At 43.1% G+C, this 12,952-nt stretch overlaps 1 protein-coding gene across 4 annotated transcripts in view; it reads right to left on the bottom strand.

Moving 5' to 3' along the window:
• TBC1D14 (TBC1 domain family member 14) overlaps nt 1-12,952 on the bottom strand; it is a 70,522-nt gene that overhangs the window by 15,384 nt on the left and 42,186 nt on the right. For all 4 annotated transcript variants that reach the window (XM_033060270.1, XM_033060269.1, XM_033060273.1 and 1 more), the window contains 7 exons: nt 9,954-10,036; nt 7,854-7,971; nt 6,222-6,328; nt 5,297-5,377; nt 3,800-3,894; nt 2,707-2,778; nt 1,265-1,393 (listed from right to left, as the gene is read on the bottom strand). In XM_033060270.1, the coding sequence (XP_032916161.1) occupies nt 1,265-1,393; nt 2,707-2,778; nt 3,800-3,894; nt 5,297-5,377; nt 6,222-6,328; nt 7,854-7,971; nt 9,954-10,036 (685 nt within the window). The remainder of the gene's footprint in view (nt 1-1,264; nt 1,394-2,706; nt 2,779-3,799; nt 3,895-5,296; nt 5,378-6,221; nt 6,329-7,853; nt 7,972-9,953; nt 10,037-12,952) is intronic.

The raw sequence follows: 12,952 nt of genomic DNA, 5'->3' as shown, positions 1-12,952 counted from the left end.
CAAGAAGGTGAGAGTAGACTGCAGATTAGTATGTTCACCACAGAAAGCAAAAACTGTCTCACTCAAGTGTCACTAGACCCTTTGAAATATTAGATGACATTTTCCTTGTGTTGTTAAATCATGGGTTTGCTTTCATGACGTTAGTATTTCATGTATCACCATCTCTGCCCTCTGTAAGCACACATTTATCCCATAGGCCCTGTTTGGTCAGACTAAAGAGAACTGAACAGTACTATCTGAAAGAACTGCAAATTCCACTAGCTCAGCTAAAAAAATATTTATCTTATTCTATCCAATTCAATTCTAAAACAATCTTCACAAAAACCGTATTTACACACTGTTTGCATAAGCATGTCCTCTTTCTCCAAGTACTGTAATGGACACAGCTGACACTGCTCCTAGCAATGCTGTCTGCCCTGTGGCACATTTTCCCATAGTATTTACAACTGTTGAAATTCAGGGACTGAACAGGGAATGCTTTTCCAGCAGGAATACTGATAGGATTTCTAGCGTCTACTTTTTAAGCAACAACAGTGACTGTTGTCATCATCCATTCCCTCACTTTATTTCTTGTATTTGAACTCTTAAGAGGCAGATCCTATTTTCATAGTGTTAAGAGGTAAGTGACAAAGAAATACAGAATGCCATACATTTTACACAAAAATACCTTTGAAGTAAATTAAAACCACATTTGAGGAGATGTGTCTTATTTTGCTAGTGTACTTGCTGACATGGAATTTTAGAGACTCTAGAGAAAATCAGGCAATCAGCCCCAGTGAAAACTTGAGGGGTCACAGGTTTCTTTCTCTGAAAAGAAGCCTATGGGACTCAAACACAGCTGCTACAGGAAGATATGGAAAACCTGGTTCTCCCTGCAACAGTGTATTTTTAGCAACCTATTACCGATGACAAAGAGTACTTTCAAGACACATACGAAGGTGTTTTCAGCTTTCAACTGCAGTGCTGAAAGCCACTGACAGTAATATTCTCATAACTATTCTCTGAGCATCATAAAATAGCTACTCAACAATTTCATTCACATGTCTTGTTCAAAAAGGTTGATGGGGTGATCTTTGGTTGGGTTTCACTTTTTTGAGGGATTCTGCATGTGTATTGGGTTTTTTTGGTTTTTTTTTTGTTTATAAAGTGTGTAGGTTTAAATTAAATTCTGATTTATTTCCAAGTTGATGAAATCATTAAGTTTTATTTTTTAAAAGTTTCTCACCACATTATCCACAGCATGTTGATTTTTTTACATACTTACAAGGCCATGGTCCACACGGAAAAATGCCATCTGACAGGGCTTATTCAAAAGGTTAGAAAAAGCAATGAAGGCATCTGCAGTATCCAAGTTCAAGATCAATACAGCTGCTATGAACGACATGCCCTGCACCTGAAGAAAGGAGAAGTGTTAGCCTTTAGCAATAACAGTACTATATTGCCTCATTTTTTCCTTTTGTTCACTAATGTTTGAACTCACTGAGCTTCTGCATCTTGAGAAATGTTCAGAAAAGCAGAATTTTTTTAACCCACATGCCCCTTGACATCACATGTTCAGTGCATGGAAGCTAACAATTCCCATGCTGCCTTCTTTCAAAGGCTCCAAGTTGCACTCCTAAAATAGGCTAGGTTGACAACACATTCAAATACACAGAATAAAGATTTTTTTTAAGAATCAGGTGCTTTGAAGTAATTGCTTTTCTCCCAGGGATGGGTCATCTAGATCCTTGTTTGTGGAAAGCTGGACTTGAACCCTAGAGACAAAGGCTGAAATTCTGTTTTTCAATAAATTACCAGCAGTTAAAGACAACTGCACTGACTCATTTGATAAACAAAACCATTTCAAGATTATACTCTTGTTTCATTTACCATAAGATCATGATATTGTTCCCTTTCTCTACAAAGTCTGTTGTGGAATCCAGGCAAACCTCTCTCACCCTGAGGGTGCAGTGCTGCCATTGTGAGTCACATGGAACAAGGTGTGACTGCCATTCCTGCAAACCTGAGGAACAAGCTCCTTCCCAACACAACAGGTTGTTGCTGTGCCCCATGAGGCACAGCAGCTGATCTGCCCTTTGTCTCATTTCCCAGCAGTCATGTCCAGCAGCTCTTGCCAAGCATTATGTGCTACCTATGAAATAGGAATGTCTCCTCTCTACACTTGCCTCGTCTAAACTGCTCCTGAGTAATGAATCAACCTCTGTATAACCCTCCTCTGCATACAGAGACTAAATGAAATCTACTCAGTCCTCTCTTCATCACTTCACACACGATGACTGAGCTTGTGTAGCTCTAATGGGCATCGCTTTAGAGACTGGTCCACAAACTCACAATGCCAAGGCACAGAAATGTCAATCATTTCAATTCAACAGCAGTCTCAGTAAGACTAATACTAACAATAAAAATATAACCACACCTTGTCTTTGATTCCAATTTTCAAATTATGTACTTTTCAATACAAATATGAGTTTTCTAATTACTTAACCTGTAAAAAGCTTAAATCTAACAAAATAAATGTTATACACACTTCTCAAGCATGTACTGAAATAGAAAATAGTACAAACAAATCCCCCATTTATACTGGTCTAAAACCAGTACATATATACCATTTAATATTGGTCTAAAAATTACTGATAAATAAAATCCTTCCTCCCCATAAAAAATATTTCCCTCCCCCACCTTTGAAAAAATAAATTCTTCACTTACATAGCCTACATCAGGTCTGTAACAAGTATAGGCTCCCAAAATACTGTGCAACGTGTCATGGTAAGGACCACCCTATAATTAAACAAGAACAGCACAATACATCTGATTATACAACAAGTATGTGAAAAAACCTTCAGTGTTACAGATGGTCTGTATTACTGCTGAGAAAGGACATGCTTTCCCAATGTAGCTTAGAACAGCTGAACTATTCCAAATAATTTTTGCTTTAATAGAATGAAACAAGTCTCCAAACTCCATTTATTATAAATACATACAGTTCATCCAATACATTGATTAGATATTAAATACTTATACAATAGGAATGCAGCCTAAGAGATTCCTTCCAGCTCAGCAGCACTTCAGCAACAGTGCCAAGGAAGTAGAACAATAACACAAACCACATAATCGTCTCTGAGTCCGGAGGCAAAAGTCAACCATAAAGAAAAAGAGTCAAAACAACAATATGACATAACACAGAAAGAGCATGTTGAGAAGGACATCAACAGCTAAAAAGAATTTCACATTTCTGACTATTAACAGCTGCCATATCTTGCACTGTAACTGACTGAGAATTTCCAGAGGGAGAAGTTTTTGCCTAAAAATGTTGATTTATCTCAATCTAAACCTTTTACAGGGCTACTGAAATCTGTACACAGGAGAAAATCTGATTAAACTGAGTCACTAAAGCACATCAAAACCATACAAGTTAAATCAGTTTTGCATCAAACCAAAAAAAGGCCAACCAGTCCCATTTCTTTGAGATGCTCTCTCTTACTTTGTATTCACAACCAGCAGTGTTGATTCACTGACCTTGGAACACTCACCTACATCCCTTCATCAGACAGAAGCCAGCATAAACTGGATCAGATAAATCACAATTATTACCAGTCTGGGGTTTTGTAGGCACCTTGATACTACTCTTCTCTAGATTATTTCTAGTTTTCCAAAATCTCTACTGGAGGCTGAGAGGAACTCGATCCTGTCAACATGTGTGCTCCTTCAGAACTCAACAGCCTGTTCCAACCAAGGGACAGGCCAGATTACGTAAATTTAATTTCCTCAAGATGTCAGGACAGAAATTAACATTGCTTACTTGTTGGAATATACAGAGACTAGGAAACGTTCTTGAGATATCCAGTTTTATTAACTCCAAGCTTGCTTCTCTGTCAGCTGCAGAAAACCCAGCATCTGCAAAAGCCAAAGTTACTGTGTTTATTACAAAGGACAGTGTACACTTGCTCTTGTTTGCATTTTCCAGTGAGCTTTACCTTTTGCACATTTAATTTCTTTAGATGTGAACGCTAGGGAATAAGGTTACAGACAGAACAATTCCCCAGATCAGCAGACAGGCTAAGCAGAAAGTACGTCCTGGCCTAGAGCAACTCTACAGTGCCCAGTGACCCTCAATATGTTTTGAGCCAAACTGGGGAAGAAGCAGGGCAAGGCAGGTCAGGCACCTTTCCTGTATCTGCTGACAAATCCTTAGCCAGATACAAGCCTGTTAACTTGTGACCCCCCTCACCTCCAACAAGCCTTCCCAGTGGATCCTGAAGTAGCTGCCTCTGGAAAAGCTATGGTGGAAGAGAGAAGTCCCAAAGCAGCAGCCTGTGCTGGATGCTACCTATCCCTACTGCTGTGAAAGATCTCCTTTCAGATTCGTGCTTACTTAGTCTTTGCAGATCTTGTTACTGACACTATAACACACTCTCCATAACTGAAGCAGATCTCATTCTAAGTATATTTCTATAGCATTAGTCTTCTTTCTGGTATCAAGACGTCTTATTGGTATTCTGTCTGCTCTGTATAGTTGGGAATTGCCTACTGCTGGTTACTGAGCAAGCTGTCAATTGACAATGCTTGTATCAATCACATGAGCATCTACACTCAGAAAATAAAGTACAAGAGGAAACTGCAAACATACTAGATGTTATCTTATTTAAGATATAAACAATCTTAAGGGAACAAGGGGATAAAGGGAATTTCCAATCAAAAATATTTTTCTGCTTATAAATGCCAGTGTGTATGTTCTCCTTTTTTTCCTTTGCCCAGCATAATTACTTACTGAAGGTAATTGCAATCATTTGCATGTAGTTTCATAATCTCCCAAAAACAGTCGACTCTTCCAATTAATCACTAAATCTCAAACTATTTTGTCTGAAAAAAACCCCTGCTGCTCTCTGAAACACACCACTGACTCGAGCTCAAAGCTGCAATAAGGGACTAAAATGCAACTTTCTGCTTGAACCTGAGTTGCAATCCCAAAACTACACAAGCAAGCAGAAAAGCATGTTAGTGTTGCAATTTAAATGTTAATCCCCAAACTATTTGTAGTTTTCCTACAAATTTGCATCAAAATAAGAACTGTACCCAGAAATTGTTTATAAAAGAAACCCAAACAAGTGTTTTGTACAACACCAGAATTTCATTGATAAAAATACAGTTATTCCTTGCTTTCACAAAAAGACATTTTCTTTTTACCAGAACACAACTTATAGCTGATTTTTTTGCTATTGTTGTTTAAAATATGTGATTTCATTTTAAGGAACTACTGTACAAAATGTCTCATTCTGTCACAGCATAAATCTTTTACCTTCACATTCTACTTCAGCCCCTCCTGTACTAAGTGATCGCCACTTCTCTTTGGCCCGAGCGAGGCAAATATCATACAGTTCTGGAAAAAGAAAAACACAAAACCAAGTCCACTTTTTGTGCATGCCCATGTCCACTAACCACATGGGCAATGCTGCCCCAGACATTAACAGCAACAGAACTTCTAATTGGGTTACAATTTTGAAAGATGTGTTCCACTCATCTGTAACTTCATATAAAGTGCAAAGGAAAGGCAATCCAAGCTGCATTTTATGTTCAAATATTTGCTTTTTCTTGCAGAGCACTGATGTTCAAAATTACAGTCTGAATGGATCATCAGGAAAGTCTAGCAAATTACATGTAAGAACTACACCCAAAGTAACTAAGCAATGCAAAGAAAAGCAGCACAATACAGCAGGAGTACAGGCAGCCTATCACATTTCCATGTTGGAATTAATTACATGTGTTATTTCAGAGCTGAATTTTTCTGTACTCAGAAATAATAGATTATTTCTATTTTCACAAAAAAAAGTACAAATATTGCTGGTCTTTTATCTCTCACAAACCTGTTGTCCTGCTTCAACTCAAAGGAAGCACACTATACACATTCTCATAGGCATTTCAAAATTAACAATCTTGTGTTTCAAAAAGAAAAAAAAACAAAACTTGAGTCTTTAATTCTGACCATCTCCATCCAACATCAAAGCAAGACGCAGTGACGGCAATACTCAGAAACAATTCACAGCAGCAGTCCTAGAACAGCTACAAGATTAAAAGCCGCTGTATTTTTGAACAAAACACATCAAAGCAGCACAAGAAAAGCATAATTAGATAACATTTCCTCACACCCACACCACAACAGATACAAGAATGTCCCTAGGGTATTTCACTTTGTAAAAAATGTGAAAAAAACCCAGCAGCCTCACCATGGGTGATGTTTAACTCATTTCCAATTGCCAAGCTCCAGACTTTGCCTCTCACACTCGGTGGAATGCCCTGCCACCACAGCTCTCGGACTTTACGGGAACAACACCTGTTAAAAGTAAAATCGATTATTCTAAGAAATATTTCATTGCCAGCTGAATTGCAAATATATCCTCCTACCACTGCTGATGGGATTCAAATCAAAATGAACATCAACAGCCCAAGAAGAAAATACTGTTTGCACATAACCATTCTTTAGTACTACTTTGCTTTGAACTGCAAAGGAAATCTTCCTTCCTTCCAATGAATGTAATGGCTTTATACTGACAGAAGCACAGCAATCACAATACACATAATCTGCAGCCACACTTGATTAGCAAAAATCATACAGAAAATGTAAATAAATGGAAAGGAAGCCCATACCTACGCCACTGCCTATGTTCAAGACTGGACAGCTCCATAGAAGCCTAAATACAGGAATAAGTAATGGAAGTCTACCCTCTGCCCTCTGTCATCACCCTGCTGTGCAAACAGAAATGCAGCTTCCCACCTATCTGCAGTTCTGTGCCTCTGGAAAAATTCATGAAGATGTGACAAGCACTGACTTTTAGGTGGGACCTTAAAACACATTTTAACAGAAAACAGGCTTTAAAATGGATGCAGTGGATGTTCAGCTATCTGAGAGCCCAGCCGGAGGAACAAAATAGCACTTAAGCACCAATGAAAAGTGGTAAAACCACAACAATCTTTTTATCTTTCAGCATATTCTAAAAACTGAAATGTAAAACAGTGAACACATTGGGGAACTTCTGAATTTATAAACCAATAAAGGAAAAGCTGAGCTAATTTTTACAGCAACCATAACAGATGCATCTTCAAATACTAAAGACAAACATGTAAATCTACAATTTGTTTATATTTAGTTTATTATACTTCAGTTTTCCAGAAACACGTTTTCCAGCAAATTCTGTCCGTGTTGTTAATATATATTCTTGGGATAACTGAATTCCATTGTTAAGCAAATTGCAATTCTGAGTGCTGTTGGTTTTCAGTCTATGTTGTTGTGGTGGCTGTATTTGGAGCACTGGGGGCTGTTTTTTTAAAGAAGACTAGCAAAGACCACCAAGGTACTTTATCAACTGCCTGTCCCATGCCTTTGGAGGAAATCTTCTAGCACTTTATATAAATAACTTCTTCCCCATATCTTTTTCCATAATTTGATTATCCGAGCACATATACCTTTCTGGAAAGAGGCTTCATAAACCACTCATACTTCTACCTACACTCATGTTACATTAACAGCTCAAACAGTCACAGAAAGCTCATTTCTGACAAATTAATGATGTTCAAGTACTATGCCTTATGCTTTTACATTCTCTGTCACATCACTCCTCAGTGGTTCATACTTTCTGAGTATCATGAGCCTTCATTAAAGACAAGACTGAGTACTGCCTCATTTCCAATCACCTTGTAGAAATAAAGATGTTGCTTATTTCTTTTGTAGCTGTCCAAGAATGATTTTCTAACAAAAGCTTCCAAGACCATTTAAAAATTATGCTTCCTAACTTTGCAACTTCTCTTCAGAATATAGACTGTAATTTTTAATTAAAACTCAGTATAACATACTGCCTTACATAGTTTCCCAGTTGGGTAAGATTTCGTTGTTCCAAGTTAAAACAGCATTGCCAATGCTGTCTTCCAGTTTACAGCGTTCTTCCAGTTGTTTCTTTCTCTTCTGGGCTTCTTTAAGCTCTGCAAAAAAGGAATTTCCTTTTTAAGTTAATAAAACCAGAAACTAAATATTCAGTTAGCCGTGGCTATGCAACATGTAAAGCACACTGTGTTCACCCTAAAGCACAGTGGACTGTTCAAATTCTGAAAATTTCCCAAGCACACAGCAAGCTGAGCAGTGATTGCAAGTGTGAATAAAGAACAAACTGGAACTATAAGTTTCATTTTCAACAGATGGGACAAAGGGAATTAGATAAGGTATGATTTCTTTGACTCTTCAAATCTAACCACACTATTAAGTTTTAATTAGCTCCTCAGACAGCCAACAGCCTCACCTAGCAGAACAAGTCAGAGCATTTCCTAATAAGCCCCACCCCTTTTATGGCACACTCAAAACTAAAGGTGAAATGAATACAAATTTTTATTTTGTGTTCACTCTTCTATTAGAATTTAGGTATACTGTCAAAAAATCACAAGAGCCACATTTTTGATGCTACTTCACATATGGATAATCTAAACATTTAACATCCCAAATGGAAACCTTTAGTTCACTAACAAGAAAACATATTTCATGTCTTGTTTAGAGGTATTTTGCAGTTTGGAACTATCATTCAGTATTTCTTCCTGCATTATCAACTACTGCTTTTCCACAGGCATATTTGTTAGACAAGCACAGGCAGCCTCTACAGCAGGACATGGGTGTGCATTCACATGCTGCCTACAGTACAAGGAGGTGTTCACCCGGCAAGCAGAACTCACTGAAGAACAGTAGTACCATGAACAAGGTCTTTGGAATGGACACAATGTACCTGATAGATCCACTTTAAAGCCCCACAGAAGCTGTGCCTGAGCAGAACCATAGCAACTGCCTCATAATGTTTTCAGCTTTGATACAAAGCTCTTTGCAAGCCTGTTGAAACACAGGCTTTCAATTTTTCTCTAAGCAACAAGAGGGTGTTTACAGTCTTTGATCTCCTGACCTCTAGACAATGTATCGGTCTGCAAAGCCGTTCATCTGGAGTGGCTTTAGGGAAAATGGGTTTGCCACGGTGTTTATCTGGACAGAATGCCATACTCAGTTCAATGAAGACAGCACAAGGACCTGGTCCATCACCTAACAATCACCCCATTTTCCCCAACCCACCCACCCTACATGCACAGAAAGACCAGGGGAACTCCTTTAGACTACACATACAGCAGTTGCAACAGGAGTCACATGAAGTTAAAACTTAGGTGTATGATGTTCAAAATCACAAGAGGATACTTCTATTAGACTGTCAGCTGCAGAATGCAAGTAAGTCCTGTGTTCATATCCCTTTTCACTGTTCCATACAAGAGTCTGGTCAGCTGGAAAAAATATATTTCCAGCAGTTCCCACTGGATGTAAAACCTAAGTCTGAATCTCCTGTTACTGCAAAGCTTGTTTTTAATTAGGAAACACAGATGGTCAAAAACATCAGCCAAAAGAAACCACTACCATCACCCTCTACCTCGTGTTCATGGTAAGTGTTACTAAGACACTTGTATGAAAAACATCAGGCAAGAAATTATGAGCAAATCCCTGAGAAAGCTGTAAATTTTAAGTAAGAGATTATCAAATGAACATAACTGCATACATTTTCCAATGTGGAAAATTGTGTTTATGTACTACAGCCTGAACAAGTTTCCAGCATCAAACAGACAGATATCCTGCAGTCTTAAGTCCAGTCTTCATTAATTTGACCAACAATCTACTTCAATATATTACTACGTTTTTAAACCCACAAATAGACGCTACTCATTTAAGGTTAAAAAATTATTTCCTGCTGGATTCTAAGACCATTTTCTTTCCAGCTTGGGGCTGGGCTTATCAACAAAACTACTTTTGCTCCTCTTGGGAGTGATGTTTCTTTGAGAGGAGGCACAGATCCCTCACATCACAGAACAACAGGCTGACACAAGTACATTCCAGGCTTAGAAATACCCCTATACTTTTCACCTCTGAAGACAAGAAATTCCATCACCTCTTTTTTTTGCTTGAACCACCATTTCTTCGTACTGTTGCCTGTGTTTCTGAGCTTCCTCTGCTGGTTTTGCAGGAAGATTCCTAAAAAAAAATAATATTTACAGTTGGCATGACTGTCTAAATAAAATTCTAGATGTTTCTAAACGAAAAGCACACTCTGCTTCTTGTCAAAATAACCAGTCAAAGTGCAGAACAACAGATCCTTGGAAAGAATCTTTTTTTTTGCCAGAGTCAGCAGAAGGGAAGAACACTGACCAGCTATGACTACGTTTATACATAAAATACGCTGAGTAATTTCCTTACATTTGGTAATTTCAGCATTTTTATTATTAAACCAACTGAACCGACAGGCTGATCTTCCTAAAGAGAATATACTGGTATATACAAAGCTGGCCATTTTTGATTTGAACTGGTAAGATACAGGACTGTACTCTTTCTTACTGTTCACCCTGTCTAACAGTTACATCCACAACTTTCTTTACCCACACATAATGACTCCCCAATCCAGCCTTTTCCCTCTGCTCTCTGAAATCCCATTTCTATTCTAAAGACTTAACTCCTTTCCCTCTCTTCTAGAGCAACAAGTGGCACTGGAGTTATCTTCACTTTTTCTCCACTTATTAATACTAACAAAATATTTTCATTTGTGATTGAGACTCTGCCATACAAATGCATGCATTCACGTGACTTTTCAGCTAATCATATTTGCAAATAACATAACCATATGTATCTCTTACAACTACAGGATCAGCAAAACATCAAAACAGGAAATGACTAACTATTTTGTTCTTCTGTATTGTAGAACACTGTATTTTATTCCTAGAACAGTTTATGTCTTTGGTTAATAGAAAAGCTAAGCAAAAATTCACTTTCATGTTCCTGTAAGGAACACATCAGGCAGCTGACAGCCCCCAACACCATTAATAGTTAGCATGCATTATTATTTATGCAATCACAGTGCCTGCAATGTACACATAATGACATGATACTGGCCTATGAGTATTTTTCCAAATCAAGATTGTTACTAGAAAAACAAAAGTAAATTTTCACATTGGTGAAATGTTGGTTTGTTAACCACAGAGACCAATCTACTCTCTTTCCAGTTTCACTTTGGTAAATCCATCTGTATCTTTTTTTAAATCCAAGTCTTTAGAAATTATTTAATTTAGGGGAAGTTTAGAAAGGAAAATGAGATTAAATAATTCAAGTTTTGCTAACTTGAATTCTATCACTCAAATTATTTGCCTTATGTCTTAACATCATCAACATACATGTGAGATGATGTTTAGTATCCATTAGTATCTATTATACATTCAACTACAGTAATTTCACGAATACAAGCCGCACCAATTTGACCAAAAATTTGGTGGAAACCCGGAAGTGCGGCTAATATTCCGGGGCGGCTAATCTATTAACAAAATTCTAAAAGCTGCCAACACGGAAGTGAGAGCCCGCGGCAGCCCCAAGCCAAGCTGGAGCCCGGCCGGCCCCGGCAGAGGTGGGAAAGCCTGGCAGAGGCGGGGCCAGCAGTGTGGGGGCGGGCGGCAGAGCCTGAGCCAGCAGGGCGGGGCAGGGGGGCGGCAGAGACCGGGCCAGCAGGGCGGGGGAGCCTGGGAGAACTGGGGCTAGCAGTGCAGGGGAGCATGGCAGAAGCAGGAAGGCCGGCGGGTGGGGCTGCCTGGCAGCGGGGGAAGCCCAGCAGAATCGGGGCCAGCAGCGTGGGGGAGCCCGGCGGTGCGGGGGCCTGCAGTGCCGGCCAGGGCGAGGAAACGCGGCGGCGGTGCAGACGGGAGGGGGCGGCCGGCGAGCCTGGTGGCGGCGGCGGCAGCCCTGCCGGCGGGGCGAGCGAAAGCGGCGCTCGCGAAGCGCCGCCGCCGCGAGCAAAGCGCCGCCGCCGCTCGCGAAGCGCCGCCGCCGCTCGCGAAGCGCCGCCGCCGCTCCCGGAAGCGCCGCCGCCGCGAGCGAAGCGCCGCCGCCGCTCACGGAAGCGCCGCCGCTCGCGGAAGCGCCGCCGCGGCGAGCGAAGCGCCGCCGCCGCGAGCGGAAGCGCCGCCGCTCGCGGAAGCGCCGCCGCCGCTCGCGAAGCGCCGCCGCCGCTCGCGGAAGCGCCGCCGCCGCGAGCGAAGCGCCGCCGCCGCTCGCGGAATTGCCGCCGCCGCGAGCGAAGCGCCGCCGCCGCGAGCGAAGCGCCGCCGCCGCTCACGGAAGCGCCGCCGCCGCGAGCGAAGCGCCGCCGCTCGCGGAAGCGCCGTCGCCGCTCGCGAAGCGCCGCCGCCGCTCGCGGAAGCGCCGCCGCCGCGAGCGAAGCGCCGCCGCCGCTCCCGGAAGCGCCGCCGCCGCGAGCGAAGCGCCGCCGCCGCTCACGGAAGCGCCGCCGCCGCGAGCGAAGCGCCGCCGCCGCGAGCGAAGCGCCGCCGCTCGCGGAAGCGCCGTCGCCGCTCGCGAAGCGCCGCCGCCGCGAGCGGAAGCGCCGCCGCCGCGAGCGAAGCGCCGCCGCCGCGAGAGAAGCGCCGCCGCCGCTCGCGGAAGCGCCGTCGCCGCTCGCGAAGCGCCGCCGCCGCGAGCGGAAGCGCCGCCGCCGCGAGCGAAGCGCCGCCGCTCGCGGAAGCGCCGCCGCCGCTCGCGAAGCGCCGCCGCCGCTCGCGGAAGCGCCGCCGCCGCTCGCGAAGCGCCGCCGCCGCTCGCGGAAGCGCCGCCGCCGCTCGCGAAGCGCCGCCGCCGCTCGCGGAATTGCCGCCGCCGCGAGCGAAGCGCCGCCGCCGCGAGCGAAGCGCCGCCGCCGCTCGCGGAAGCGCCGCCGCCGCGAGCGAAGCGCCGCCGCCGCGAGCGAAGCGCCGCCGCTCGCGGAAGCGCCGCCGCCGCGAGCGAAGCGCCGGCGCCGCGGGGCGGGCGCGGCGCTCGCGAGGCGCGGCGCTCGCGAGGCGCGGCGCAGGGCGAGCGAAAGCGGCAGCGGGGCGGGCGGCGAGCCCGGCGGCAGCAGCCCTGCCAGCCGGGCGA

The sequence above is a fragment of the Catharus ustulatus genome, chromosome 5 (assembly GCF_009819885.2).
Source record: "Catharus ustulatus isolate bCatUst1 chromosome 5, bCatUst1.pri.v2, whole genome shotgun sequence".
In the NCBI taxonomy this organism is placed as follows: Eukaryota; Metazoa; Chordata; class Aves; order Passeriformes; family Turdidae; genus Catharus; species Catharus ustulatus.
Note: the sequence above shows the minus strand (reverse complement) of the source record. Positions and strands in the feature narration are given on the sequence as shown.